Source organism: Typopeltis vanoorti, chromosome 6 (genome assembly GCF_054136105.1).
Source record: "Typopeltis vanoorti isolate ZY-2024b chromosome 6, IOZ_Tvanoo_1.0, whole genome shotgun sequence".
Taxonomy (NCBI): domain Eukaryota; kingdom Metazoa; phylum Arthropoda; class Arachnida; order Uropygi; family Thelyphonidae; genus Typopeltis; species Typopeltis vanoorti.
In genome coordinates this window covers 37,209,147-37,223,973 of record NC_143554.1, presented here as the reverse complement: position 1 = coordinate 37,223,973, position 14,827 = coordinate 37,209,147, and the positions used below count along the sequence as shown (strand labels likewise).

The 14,827-nt window shown below is 36.4% G+C and overlaps 1 protein-coding gene across 1 annotated transcript in view; it reads right to left on the bottom strand.

Moving 5' to 3' along the window:
* The window catches only part of spen (spen family transcriptional repressor split ends), a 570,588-nt gene that overhangs the window by 87,799 nt on the left and 467,962 nt on the right, over positions 1-14,827 (bottom strand). The window contains exons 11-14 of the mRNA XM_090393943.1: positions 9,812-12,654; positions 9,250-9,721; positions 6,273-9,144; positions 2,225-6,196 (exon numbers count right to left, since the gene is read on the bottom strand). Of these exons, the coding sequence (XP_090250069.1) occupies positions 2,225-6,196; positions 6,273-9,144; positions 9,250-9,721; positions 9,812-12,654 (10,159 nt within the window). The remainder of the gene's footprint in view (positions 1-2,224; positions 6,197-6,272; positions 9,145-9,249; positions 9,722-9,811; positions 12,655-14,827) is intronic.

Genomic DNA, 14,827 nt, shown 5'->3' with positions numbered 1-14,827 from the left:
ACTGTTTTCTACTAAAAAATTAAAATTTTTTTAAATCTTTGAATATGATAAATACTGACCAATTTTATTGGTTCTGCTGTCACTGAATTTTATAAAAGCATTTTATTGTCTGAAAATTGTATGTAATTCCAGTGATAAATATCATCCATAAATATTAAACATTTTAAATAATAATGGAAGTGTAGTTTTCAGAGTACACACTTCAAAGGTCAGTAAAATATTTCTGAAAAGTATTATCTATGAGAACGTATTCTATATAGGTAGGCAATAGCATTCCTTTAAAAGAGTGCACAATTTTCTTTCCAAGTGTTGAAATAAAAATTTTTAGTGGGTACTAAAAACATACAGCTCAAAGAAGTTATCACAGAACAAGGCATCTCTTTCTATCAGCAGACATAGTGCTGAACAAAAAGATTTTAGTCATCTTCTGGAATTAAGAAAACTTGAAGGTCATGTTTACCATACAGAAATTGCATGTGTTATAGAAGCAACCCCCCCCCCACACACACACACAAATCTGTCTGATTAGTAAATATCTCAAATTAACTAATATTTTTCTCTGTTATCCATTTCAAGTATGATGTAAGCAGAGAAAAGTTGGTATGCATCAATAATATTGCTGTATCAGAAATTTCAGTTTCTTAGTGCCAATATTTGTTTGACACTATTATTATTATTATCATCATCATCCAGGGAGGCTCGCACCAGCTATCATACCTGTTCTTGAATTCATTCAAGCTACTTGCACACACAACATCCAACAGCAATCCATTCCAATTATGCGTAACTCTATGAGAGAGAAAAATCTAGCTCTAATCCTCCTCCTTGACAATATTCATTCTCAACTTTCAAGGATGCCCTCACGTCCTATCGCCACCCTCTATAAAATGAAAAATTTCATCTACTGAATTCCTGTATGACCCTTTCAGAAATTTGTAAATCTCAATCATCACCCCTCTTTCTCTTGTTTGCTAGTCTCTGCAAACTAGAAATTTTCAATCTATCTTCATAATCAGTATTCCACAATTACCTCTACAATTCTGATATCAGTTTTGACACTCCTTTGCATTCTCTCTCTACTGTATCAGAATTGCTACAAAACTGTGCGCAATAGTCCAGGCAAGGTCTTATCAAGACTTAGTATAGAGGCCAAAATGACTACATTATCTTTACATGTCACTGATTACCCTACCCATCTTTACATCATCAGCAAATAGTTGTCAGAAATTATGTGGCCTGTCAAATCCTTCTCAATTCCATTAATGTACAGAATGAATAACAGTGGGCCAAGGACTGATCCTTGTGGAACACCACTGGTTAATTTAAATTTTGCAGACTCACATCCCCCGTATACCACTTTTTGGATATCTATTCACACTAATATTTTATAATGCAATCACATATTCTCCAATTTATGCAACAGTCATCCATGCTTTATTCTGTCAAAAGAATGAGCAAAATCCAAAAGTATCATGGTATATCCATTCCCCTTTCTAACTCTGTGGTAACATTATTACAGAACGTGAGCAAGTTGTTAAAATATGACCTTCCCTTAGTAAACTTATGCTGTTCATTGCAAAGTAGAGATTCTGTCAATACATTTCTGAATGCGAGTCGTAACCAACTTTTCCAAAATCTTCACCACCACTACTGAGATTCTGATTGGTCGATAGTTGGATACATCGGTCTTTGCACGTCCTTGTGGAATATTATTACTATGCGACACCTCCAGGGAGTTCAAAGACTCATCGAGGGAGGGTGCCTACTCTACAACTCTCTGTCTCCACAATTCAATCCACCAACTACAACTAACAGCAACTACACCAACGCCGACCACCACCACCACTAGTATTTAAACAGAAGTCACAAACATCCATGCCCATGGCAGGATTCGAACCCACAGCCCTTTAGATGGAGAGCGTATATGCAAACAACTTGGCCAAACAGGCCGGCCTGGTTGGATTACCATACATTGTAAATAGAGATTTTTTTTTATATATATATATATATACAAACAATGTGTAATTTTTATTCTCTATGAGATATCAATTTACAGAAATATGAATTATGTATTATAATTTCTGTGAACTGGTGTTACTACAATTAATAAGCTTGAAAATGGATGTAGCTATATCCCATGTTAAATATATAAATGCACAGTAAAAAAAAAAGGGGGAAGGGAGGTGGAGATATTTTTTACATAATAAGAAAACTGCAAACTTACCTCTATTTGAGATGTAGCATTTGCATTTTGAACAGACGAAACTGCAGGAATTCCAACAGCTAAAACAGATGGAGACTTATGAGAAATAGTATTTTTTGAGACACCATCAAGTGATTTTTGTTGTTCTGGAGTCATTATTGGTGACGGAGATGTTCGCGATGGGGTTTGGTGACTGCTAGTTGGTGAAGTGATTACAGTTGTTGGTGGCCTTGGTGCTTTTAATCCTTGAGGAGATGAAGAAATTGGAATACCATGAGTTGACAACTGAGTAAATGACTGGTAAGGTGACATGGCAGGAGAAGGTGTTCTAGGCCAGCCAGTTAATGGCTGACTAATAGATACTTGTGGTTGGCCAACAGGAGACAGAGATTTAGAGGATGCACAGGATTCTTGTGAAGATACAGGAGTTGTGCTACTGCTGGATGCAACAGTTATAGTAGAAGTAGTAGTTATAGTAGAAGTAGTTGTGGTTGTTGTAGTCGTTATAGTTGCATTAGAAGAAACAACATGAGAAGAATGGCTTACTGGTAGTATACTCACTGCAGATGTTTTCTCAATTTCCGGAGAACTAATACTTATTGCACTTAATGATGTCCTTGGGTGTAATATAACTTCTTTTGTAATTGGTGATGATGCTTTTGCTCCTGTAGTTATATGAAGTGTTGTTGTAGTGGTGGGCGTAACAGATGTACAATTCTGAACTATGGCTGTTGACTGAGTTGCTGATGTAGAAGAATGTAAAGTATGGGAAGAAAGTGCACAGCTGGTAGATGAAACTGAAGTACCACTAGTTTCAGATGAGGTGATTTTCCAAGATCCTGATTTTTCTGATGTCTGCGTTTTACAAACCGGATTTAGGGAAGAACTTGTTACAGACAATGTGTTATTTGAACATACACTAGAAGAACTTACAGAAACATTACTAACAGTCAAGTTATTTGAAACATCCTTAGATACTAGATCCTCTGTACTTGAATTTGATACCAAAGTTGCTGATTCCTGTATAACTCCTGTTGGTTCTCCATTTTTGTTAACTGGAGTGAGATATCCAGTAACTGGGTCTATAAGAACAGCAGGACTTGATCTTGAATCATTGTCTTCTTCATTGACTTCTTGAGTTTTGCTGGAAACAGACTGACTACAAATAGCTTCTTTAACTGAGGGTAGCAAAGTCATCCTTGGAAGTTCAACTTTTAACACAGGAAGAGGTGTTCTATGATTACCATCTTGAGATGAAGTAGTTTTTACAAGATTGGATGTCTGAGAAGCAGATGAACTTACATTAATTTTTTCTTCACTGCTAAGTGCTGAATCAGTTTTAGAAGATTCAGCAGTACGTTCACGAACAGACACTGGTGTACGAGATATGTTGTTCATCATACTTTCTTTATGTGCTTCTTGTCTTGCAACAGATCTAGTAATACGATATGACCTAAGAGACATTTTTGTTTCATTCTTTGTATTTTCTATTTCTGTACTGGTTGTAGATTCACTTAATACTGGTGATGATGACACCTCAGAGGAATGACAAGTTGCTTTCTTACTTTCAGAAACATCTTTCACTGTATTATCTAAAATAATAAACATTGGTTCATTTTTGTTTTTATCTTGTTCAAAATCTGGAGTCACCTCTTCGTGTTGCTTTGTTAAACCTTCTTCACTTTGTCTATTAGCTCGAGTCCTTCTTGTTACCCTTACAGGAGGGGCCTCAATGCTATTAGATTGTGAGCATATAATTTTAAAATTACCTTTCACAACATCCTCAATGACTTCATCCACAGATGTTTTTCCGGCTTGATTCATAAGACGAGTTGACTTCCTTGTAGACTTACTAGGACCAGCATAAGTATTTTCATTAACAACGAGCTCTTGTTTCTGAGCTGCAGTTTTCTCTAAACGTCCACTATCTACTTTGGGCTCATCAACGTTTAATGCCTCAGATGTTTTAACTACCTCAGCTGTGCTACTGCAACTTCCATCATGTCCATCTTTTTGATGAAGTCTTATAGTGATCGAAATTTTTCCATGCTGACTAAGTTCTGTAACATATTCTTTGCCAACAGTTTCCCTTTCTTCATGGTGATGACTTTTATGTCTTGATTCTTCATGTTTTCTTTCTTTATCATGGCTAGAATCAGAGCTCTTACTTTCATGATGTTTGTGATCATGAACATGAAGTGCATTCCTAGTCGAGTCAAGCAACCTTTCTTTCACACTTGATTGTAAATCTCTTTCAAAAGTAATTTCCTCATCTTCAGAATCTCTAAATTCAAATACATCATATGCACTGTCTTTTGCATGATCTTTAGATTTCTGTTCAGCTGATTTTTCAGAAGATATTGATAACCACAATCTTGACTCTTTAGGTCTATGATATTCTTTATGTTCTGTATCTTCATGTTTACATTCTTTATCATTTAAAGTTGGCAGAGAAAAATAACTTGGATGGGCATCCATCCCTCCGCTACCACCTTTCTTTTTTCTTCCCCTTCTCTTTTTAGGCTCTTCTGTTTTAGGGTGCTCAATTACAGTCTCAAGCTGTTTCATGTCTAATAAAATGGACTCACTCACAGCCTGGTTCTCTTTGTTTGATGCACTGCCTCCACAATCTGCTGCAAAATTATCTAATTGTTTACCAACATCATTTTCTTCTTCAAGGGATATTTTTAAAGAAACTTCCGACTGCTTTGATTCTTCTGCACTTGGTGAGACTGGTAAGGGAACCAATTCTGTTCTCTCCTCTTGAGAAGGAAATTCATCTGTTGTGAACTTAGATTGTACTTCTGTTTCTTCTTCTTGCAACTGCTCTGTAATGTCTGACCTCAATGATCTCCTTACCTTTTCTGCTGAAGGTGGACGCCCACGTTTTCCACTGGATCGTGGGGGAGTTAATGTTTGAGGAAAATCAATAGCTGTAGTTTCATATCTTGGTAGAGATAAAGAAGATTCTGAATATTTTCTTGTCTTTGGTCGCCTACCTCTTCTAGGCCTATCAGGCTTTCTTTTTTCATCTTGCTCACTTATGGATACGGCATTTTCTTCTGTTGAAATGTTTGTTACTTCCTTTTCAGGAATCTCCTGCATTCTTTCATCACGGTTTTCTTCTGAATTAAGAGAAAATTCAGAATCAACTTTGATTTCATTTGAACTTCTTTCATTAATTTTAGTATTATCTGATTCTTCTAACTGTTTACTGGGAGATTGATTTGGTTCAACAAGTTCATCTGCTCCCTGATTTTGATCGGGAGTATCAGCACATATTAGTTCAGAAATTGGAGGTAATTCAGTATCAGTATCCTGTGAATCATCCATTTCTAGATCATTTTGTGGTTCTTTAACCACATTTTCACATTTTTTCTTATCCTCTGTATTATATGGTTCAACATCTAGAATTAGGGGTGTGAAATGATTACAGCACAAGTCTGGTTCGACAGGGGTAGAACTATCACTGCAAATGGTTTTAGTTTTGTCTTCAGGTTTGGGAATGTTTTCTTTCGGCTCATCAACAGCACCAACAGGATTAACTGACTGAGAAAGATCAGTTGTGCACTCAGAATAAGAAAGTGATGGAGGATTAACAGGCTGAAGAACAGGTGGATTATCATCATCTTCTCTAATACTATCTGCTGTGTCATTAGTGATATCCTCAAAATGAGTAAGCTGATTTTCATTTTTCTCCACATGCTCCTTCACTTCACTGGCAGTATGGCTAATTTCTTTTATTTTCTGTAGTCTATCTTTCCTCTTCTTCCTGCGGCATTTTCTACTTTCATTTTTTACTACCGGAATATCATTTGCTACTTCTGGTTGCAAAGATGCTGGCTCAGAATCTAGTGACATAATGAGAGGTGGTTCATTATGATCATCTATTGAAATGTGCTCATCAATGGTTTCTGTTTGACTTTCTCCTTCAGTTGATGATGTAGATTCATTTTTAATATCATCTTGCATATCAGATTCCTTATTAACAAACTCATCTTCCATATGAATAAGTTGGGCTGAAGAAGGTGGTGGTGGTGGTGGTGGTGGGGGGGGGAGGAGGAGGAGGAGGAGGAGGTGGTGGTGGTGGGGGAGGAGGAAGTGGTGGTGGCGGCTCAGGATGATCAACAGTAGTAAAATCATCTTGCAGTGTGGTTTTGTTATCTTCACCTTCTTCCAACGGAAGTTCAGGTGCATTTTCATCAATCTGAAGTGAATTCTGGCTTTCATCAGGTAATAAATAATTAATAGTATCTTCTGGATGATGATCAATGAGGGGCTCAAGATAGTCTGTTTCTTTTGTAAGATCTGGAGCTGTTATTTCTTCTCCATTCATTTCTTGAAGTAATGCAGAAACAGCTAAATCGTCTTCAATCTTCCTTTGACTATCCATATCATATGCTCCCTCTTTATCTTCCAATTTAAAATTATCTGCATCATCACGGTCAGAAAGAAACTGTTGCGGCTCAGGATGAGAAGAATCAACACCTGTACCAGCATCTAAATCAAGGCCAACATAAATGTTTTCCTCTTTTATATTAAGAGCTGCTACCTCATCTTCACATTGCTTATTTTCAATACTACAAATTTCACTTACTGGATGAACTGAATCATCAAATGTTTTGTCTTCCTTTAGGTGCCAAGGCTCTCTTGCAGTAGAAAACAGTTCTTCTTCTAGCCTTCTTGTTTCTTTTGCTGCTTCTTCTTCAAATCTTCGTTCCTGAGGCTTTTCCTCACGTTTACTTGGGCCTTCATCACCAAAAGTACTTGTTTCTTCTGAAGTAGCCAAGAGTTCTTGTTTAAGTCTCCTTGCAGCTTCAGCAATTTCTTCATCCAGTCTCTTTTCTGAAAATCTACTATCTTCATCTCTTAAGGCTAAATTACCAAACATGTGCTCTGATGGTTCAAGTAACTGTTTTACATGTGAACATTCCTGTGCAGATATTCCTTCTGTACTATCTTCATCTCTGGATTTTCTTCGCTTTTCCTTTGAAGACTGTTTTTTACTCTTCTTTTTCTTCTTTTCTTCCTTCAGTTGCTTTTCATCAGAATTTGGCATTTCTGATTTTCCATTATTCTTTTCACATTCAGTTTTATCACAACCATCAGAGTGAAAAGAATTTTCTTCCAAAGACTGCTCGTTTTCTTTTAAAAAAGAATCAAAAGGAGAAATACAGTTATCAGATTTTACTAGATTTTCACATGAATTTGGAACTGGATTACTATTATCACCCATATTAGTTTCTTCGCAAAGTTTCTCTAGGAAAGATGGAAGACTTGAATCAGGATCAGGCTCAGACTGTGTTACATCAGAATGATCTTTAGGAGGTGAAAGATTTATATGACTACATGCTGATGTATTTAACGTACATGCATCTAAATCAGAATCTGTTTTTGATTCCAGGTGCTGCCAAAGTTCTCCATTTAAATTTATACTGTGCGAACATCTATTATCAAATTCAAGATCAGAAAAATCTGACTTAAAATCATTATCAGACAGAACACCTGCCTGAAGACAAGGGGGAGATAATGGTTTTTCAGCTGGAGGACTGCCAGGCTTAGGTAAGAGAGGTGCAGGTGAGAGGGCTTTCATTTCTAATTCTTCTTCAATTATTTTGGATACTTCAGATGTTAATTTATCTGATGATTTCTTATCTTTACCTTTTGATGCTTTTTTAGACTTCTTCTTTTTCTTAGTTGGCTGTTTATGCTTCCCCTCATTTCCCTGGGTTATATCTGATTTTGACTCATCTCCTTTTTCTTTACTTTTACTAGGTGCTAACTTTTCTTTTGCACTTTCAAACTGTACAACGGTACAGTCATCTTGAAGTAAAAGTAAGGAATCTTGTTTATCAGTGTCTTTCTGCAATCTACGTTTTGAAGTTTTAGTTTCTTCTTTGCGATTTCTGTTCAGTTCTGCATCTGAGAGTTCTGGATCTGACTTGATTTCACCCAATTTTTCCTTTTTTAGTTTTTTTTTCTTATGTTCTTTTTCTTTATTTAACTTTACAGTTAATTCATTATCAGAACTATCATCATCATCATCATCAGATTTTGATATTTTTTGCTTTGCAGATTTTTCAGGAAAACGTAACTGTGATTTTTTCTTACCTGTAGAAAAGTTAGAAAACTCTTCAGATCCAGAACTTACACTATCAAGCATTTCACCCTTTCTTCCTTTGTTTCTTCCATATGGTGCGTTTCCAAATGGTCGTAATGATGGTAATCCATCAATCTCAGAATCTGAACCCAAATCACTACTTACATCTCCTTTTAGATCTTTTTTACTATTTCTGAAAGAAGATGCAGGAATATCGTCATCAGATGAACTCTCTATTAAAGGTTTTCTCTTCTTTACTGGTTTTCCTTTAGAACACTTTGGACGGGTATCTGATTCACTGGACCGACGACTGGCTGAATCTGACTCTTTATCACTGTCTTGATCTATGGACTTTGATTTTTCTTCTCGCTTAGCACGGCTCTGCTTCAGTTGATTAAACTTTTGTCGCACAGACTCTAGATCCTTTGCTTGATCTTTCAAGCTCTGATTCTGACTAGATCGTGCTTTAACCTTATCATACATGGAAAAATAAACTGGTTCTTCTTCCACAAAACTACAAAACATTTCTGTCTTGCTGCTTTTGGCTACTTTGGATGAAGAATCCTGTTTTGTTTTTTCATTTCCTGATGATCTGCGTTCATTCTTCTGTTTATCATTTTTAATGATCGTATGATCTTTCTTAGTTTTGGTGGAATTAGAGGATCCACTTTTGTTGTCTTTATCTTGTTTCCCATCTTTGCATTTGCTTTTCATATCACTTTTACAAATATCCCTACCTTCTTTAGTCCTTTTTTTCTCACTTTCTTTATGTTTAGTTTCAGATTTTATCTTTTCTTTGTCTGCAGATTTAGCTTCAACACTTTTAGAATCATACTCTTCTCTCTCAGAACATGCAAATTGAGTTATATTTTTTGAAGTTAAAAGTTTTATTTTTTCACTTTTCAGCTGTTTTTCCTTTTTCTCTGCTTTTTTACTAATACATAACACTGGGGATGAAGATCTTTCTCTAGATCTATCACTGTTTTTGTTAAGAATAATATTTGTTTTTTGTCTTTTAAGTTCAGGTTCTACAGCACGACTCTCTGGTCTTAATTCATTTCTCTGCCAACTGGTATCCTGGCTCTCCCTACTAGAATCAGCTGATTTTGATGATTTGCCAGAATCTGATTCACTGCTATCAATGGATGACATCCTACGCTTCACTGCACCTGATGATGTAACAACACTCACAGTATCTATCAAATTTGGAACAACTGTTGCTTGTGGAATTTCATTTTTTAACATATCCTTGGAATCATTTTTTACAGTAGATAACAAAGTTGCTTCTTTCTTAATTGCAGGGTCTCTTTGAAATATATTTTCTTTTTTAATGTTTACATCCTTAGAAAATGAATCCCTTCTGGAAACTTGGTCTTTGGAGGATACTCCAACAGAGGAATCCTTTTTTTGTGGAATGTCTTTTGGATTAGATAATAAAATTTCTTTTCTAATCTTTTCTAAATTTTGTTCTTTTTCTTTAGGCTCTTTCTTTATGCTCTGAAACAAACTAGGATCACTGATAGTTAATATTGTTTCTTTCTTAACCGCAGAGATTAGATTGGTACTAGAAAGTATGGGACCAGAAAAAAGGTTGGAAAAAGAGCATGATTTTGAAGGTAATGCTCCTAGAGCATTACAAGACATATCTTTTCGAAGAACCTGTGGTTTTACTGTATCTGAAAATTTTGAACATGCTGTAGATGACACTTGCACTGTCTTTTGTGCCATTTCGGTAATATCTGAAGATGGTTTTAAGGAATTAGCTGATGAGACTGGTAGAAGGGAACTAGTTGTAGTAAGTGCATATGAAACAAGGTGCTGAGGAGAAGTCTGAGATACATGGGGTGGCAAAGTGCTTGTTACTGGCGACTGCAGTGTTGTAACAGATACCAGGGCAGCAGCACTAGACATGCATAATGAATGAGAAGTAGCAGGAGGTGAGAGGGCAGGTGTTACTGAGCTAACTAATGTTACTGTAGAATATTTCACAGGCTGAGGAAAGGACTGTAAGGTACTAGTTATTGGAGTAGAAAATTCTTTAGCAGCTGCCTTTGTGCGAAATAAAGGCTTGGTCTTTGGTGAAATGTCTAGTTTGATTTCTTTTGGCTCATACTTTTCATTAATATGCTCAAGTCGTTTGGAATCTTGGTCAAAAATTGTGGACTTGGCAAGGAGGGATTTCATTATTTCTGAGGGTTCAGTTCGAAATTCAGATGATAAAAAATTAAACCTTGGCCTTTTTCTAAGATACTTCTGATAATCGGTGGAGGGGGAAGGAGATGTTTCCCCAGATATGGAATTACTTAACGATCTCGCTGACCCTGACCATGCATTGAACTTTTCATCTAAAGCGCGGATACGCTCTTCAATAGATGGACGGTTTGGCGAAGACATGGGAGAGCTCTCAGAATCGGAGGAACTAGTTGGATCTTTGGACTTTAAACAATGTGTTGGAGATTCAAGATATGCTATTATATCTGAATGTGTTTCTGATTGATGCTTTGAGTCACAGATAAGAGACGACTGAGTAAATGTTGGCACATCAGTAGACGCTGATAATTTTTCATCTAAATTTGCTAAATGGGATTTTTCAATTTTAATCTCTAATGGAATCTGACTAGCTGATGGACTTTTACCAATGAGTAAAGATGCTGGAGAATGCCCAGCTCTTGGACTTGAAGTATTGCCCTTTGGTGAAGCCAGTGGATTTGGGGATGTTTTAGGAGACCTCAGTGAAGCAGCAAACTTTGGCAAGGGAAGAGATAGAGGACTCATCTCCCTATCCCTCTTTATTTCATGGCATGAATACGATTCAGATAATGATCGTGGTGGTAAAATTTGTCTAACGGTATCAATTACTGAAGGGGGAAGAGACTTAGGAGATTTTAAATTTCCCACATTATCACTTGAAGATGAGACCTCATCTACACAATGATCATCTTCCTTACTTTTAAGGTGGACAATAGTGGATGAATCCGTTGTCATTTCTGCTTCACTACTACATGGAGGACACTGTTTCCTCCACACATCAGAACATCTTAAGTGCGATAAATTTATTTCTGATAAATCTGACATAATAGGGCTGTTATCCTCATGACATAACTCAATTTTCTCCAATGAAAGTCTTCTTAATTTTTGAGATGTGTGAGAAATCGATGAAGAAGAAGAAACAATTTGCTGTTCTGTAGATTTTCTAGGATCTAAATATTTCCTGAGCATCACTCCAGTATCAAGAGATTTTTGTAAAGAACACATTTCACTAACTTCAGCTGTTAATACTTCAGATTTTGCTTTGGAAAATAGCAAACAAGGATCTTTCACACCACTTTTCACAGGTATTACAGCAGAATCTTCTTTTGTGTCATTTTTTGAAGAATCTCCAGAACATAAAGAAAGTTCAGAATTAAGCAGTTTTAACTTTTTTCTAGATGGTCGTTCACCATCTGTAGAACCCTCTGTATCACTGGAACTTACACCTTCTCTCAGCTGTTCAAGAAGATGCAACAAATGAACTTGCCTCTTTTGAAGATATTTCAGGTCTGTGTTGGCACTTTCATTAGTATGCAATTTTTCTGTGCAGTCATCCAAAAGCTCACCACTTTCAGTGTCACTCTTACCTTCTTCATTTAGTCCACCTTCTCCCAATTCTAGCAGAGTGTTTTGTTTACTTTTTATGCAAGCACGATTTATTACTAAACTTTTTATTTTTAAATGAGATCGTTCACTGTCTTTGTTTGTGGTCACCAAAGAAGCATCTCTACTAACATTTACTCCTCCTATAGAAATTAAGAAACGTTTTTTCCGTTCCAGTTGGGTTACTGATTCACTCAACTGTGTGAGATCTTCTAAGGAAACGCCCTCTTGCAACTTCAGTCTAAAACATTCAAGTTCACTTTTTGGTTGATTTTTTTCCAATGAGTCACTGGAAATCTCTAATTTTGGACACACTGAGGAAAGTATACTAGATGTACAGTCCTTAACATCAACTTTCCCTTCTAACATATGTTTGTGCCTTTGTGAATCCCTTTGTTCTCCACATGTATCACCAATATCAACATCCAGTAACTCTCTCACAGGGCTATTAACCTGTGACGAATTATGACTGTTGGGGCTCTTTCCATGATGCCTTTCCTTTTGGACTTTCTTCTCTTTCAGTGGTGGACTGATACTTCGACTATGGTGGCAGGAATTTGGAGGAGACTGACTGTGATGACTTTCTTGATCACTGATACTATTTCTATGTTTGCTTCTTCTACGGCTCTGACGTTCACTGGTTTCCACATATTTTGTTCGATCTCCTTTATTTTCATATGGTATAACTTCTTCAGCACTATCTTCACGTACATTATATCTGAAAGTGAAAAGCACATTTCACAAATGCTTACTACAATTTCTTTTGTATAGTATATAAAAAAAATGAAATGCAGGTTACATTTCAGTTTCTTATTTTATTGGCTCATAACATCCTTGCTACATAAATCACAATTTGCTTTAACCTCATAGAGTCACTCTTTGAGGAGATCTTGTGTGCTTTCTTTCTTCTTTGAGAAGATTAAAATGAGAAAGAAAGCACAGAAGATTTAAGACAAAATAATATTAAGAAAATTATACAGCATTATCAATTATAAGTACTGTTAAAGTTTTATCACAAATAAAGAGATTCCATTTTTCAATGTCTCATTGATTCTTCAGCATATATGCTGTTCATATTTCTTGATTACTGGATTTTTTTTTCTTAAGCAATAAGATTTAAATTACTACATGTTCACATAAAAAATATTTAACTCGGTATGTTGTACATATTAGCAGTGTGATCATTTGCCTAGCTATTATGGATTATCCTTCAAATTCAGTGAAGTAAACGACTTGCAGCTTCAAAACCATCATTTCCGCTTCTTTTTAACTTCCTTTGTATTTCTATGTAGCTTCAATAAAATCCATTTAGCGACAATCGTCCTCTAGTAGTACTACATATCACTAAAGTACAGTTGCGATACTGACTAAAACTCCTGTAAAATAATAAGCTTATTACTCAGTTATTGTTCTGAATTCTGTATGTTTTTTCATAGCTATCTAGAGTGAGAAGGTGCTATCCTTTTTTTGGTAGAAATCCAAATGGGTGTAAACATAACAGGGCAGTATGTGAAAAACTTATGCTGTTTAATTATCTGGCCTTCCCAAGCAGTCCACATATTGCATAACTTACCACTCCATTTTTAAGTTACATAATTTTTTTTTTTTTTTAAATGTTATTTCATTCCATGGATTCAATTCTTGGCATACAACAAAGTTATCTACTTTGTTGTATAATGAAAAACATGCATTTCCGGGAGAAAAATCATGCTTGCCCGTGCCATAGACTGACTAACGCTTAGTGTGTTTTCTCAAATTAATGCTTAGTGTGTATTCTCAAATCGTCTACTCAAACCCCCCCCCCCCCCCCAAACATACACACACCCAAGATTATATCTTGAATGCTCGGTCCTCTCCAAGATTAAATCCTGAGTGCACCACTGCATCCATCTAATTCCTGTATGATTTATCCTTCGGACTCTAGGTATACATTCAGATATTGCTTTCCTCAAACATCCCTTGACCACCTAATCTCTCCCCGCCAAATTCTTATGCCATTGTTTTTCTGAAAGCTGTCTCCCCAAGCTTGACATAATCATCTGCTTTGTAATTCCACATATATCCCTTCTTAATAGAAAATTCTGCATGTCTGGCAATCTTCCAGATCAAGCCTACATGATTATTTTCTCCAAGCAGAGGCAGAATAGCTAGATTGGTTAGTGTTAAGTTCTCTGATGCAATGACCAGATCTAGCACTCTTAAACCTCATGACCTCTCCATGACATGTCTCAGGTGATTATCTCTCAGCAGCTATATAAATTCCATTTCCTTCCCTGCCTGTGACTATTCCTTCTCCCAATCTATGTCCCCATAGTTGAAATCCCCCATAATAATCACTCGACCTGTACCTCATCATGCTCATTTATGAGTGCATATCATCTACATTCTCCCGTATACTCCCTGAATTATAACAGAAGCCAATTACATATTTAGTCCTGTTGGCCTCTATCTCACACACTCACACACACTAGACAGCCTCAAATGAATTATCCTCTGAAGCCCTGTCCCCCCTGATGGACTTCAACTCTTTTTGACTTTAATTACTGTGCTATCATTAACAACCATCCTCTTCTGTCTTCTTTGAAGATACTATATCTCTTGCATTCTATTCCTATGACCATATCATCCTTGGTCAACCACATCTCACTAACTAACGCCTATAACTTTTGGTCAAAATGAGCTAACCAATGCCAGAAACTCTTCAACCTTATTTCGAATACTTCTGGCATTAGGATACATAAATTACAATACCCCTTCATCCCACAACCTCCCCCATATACCTTGGTAAAACTAAATTTAACCTGGAGTGCTACATTCTCTATCATGAGATGACTCTCCCACTTACTAACCTCTAGGCTGCCTGGAGACACACACCCCCTTAAACATTCTAG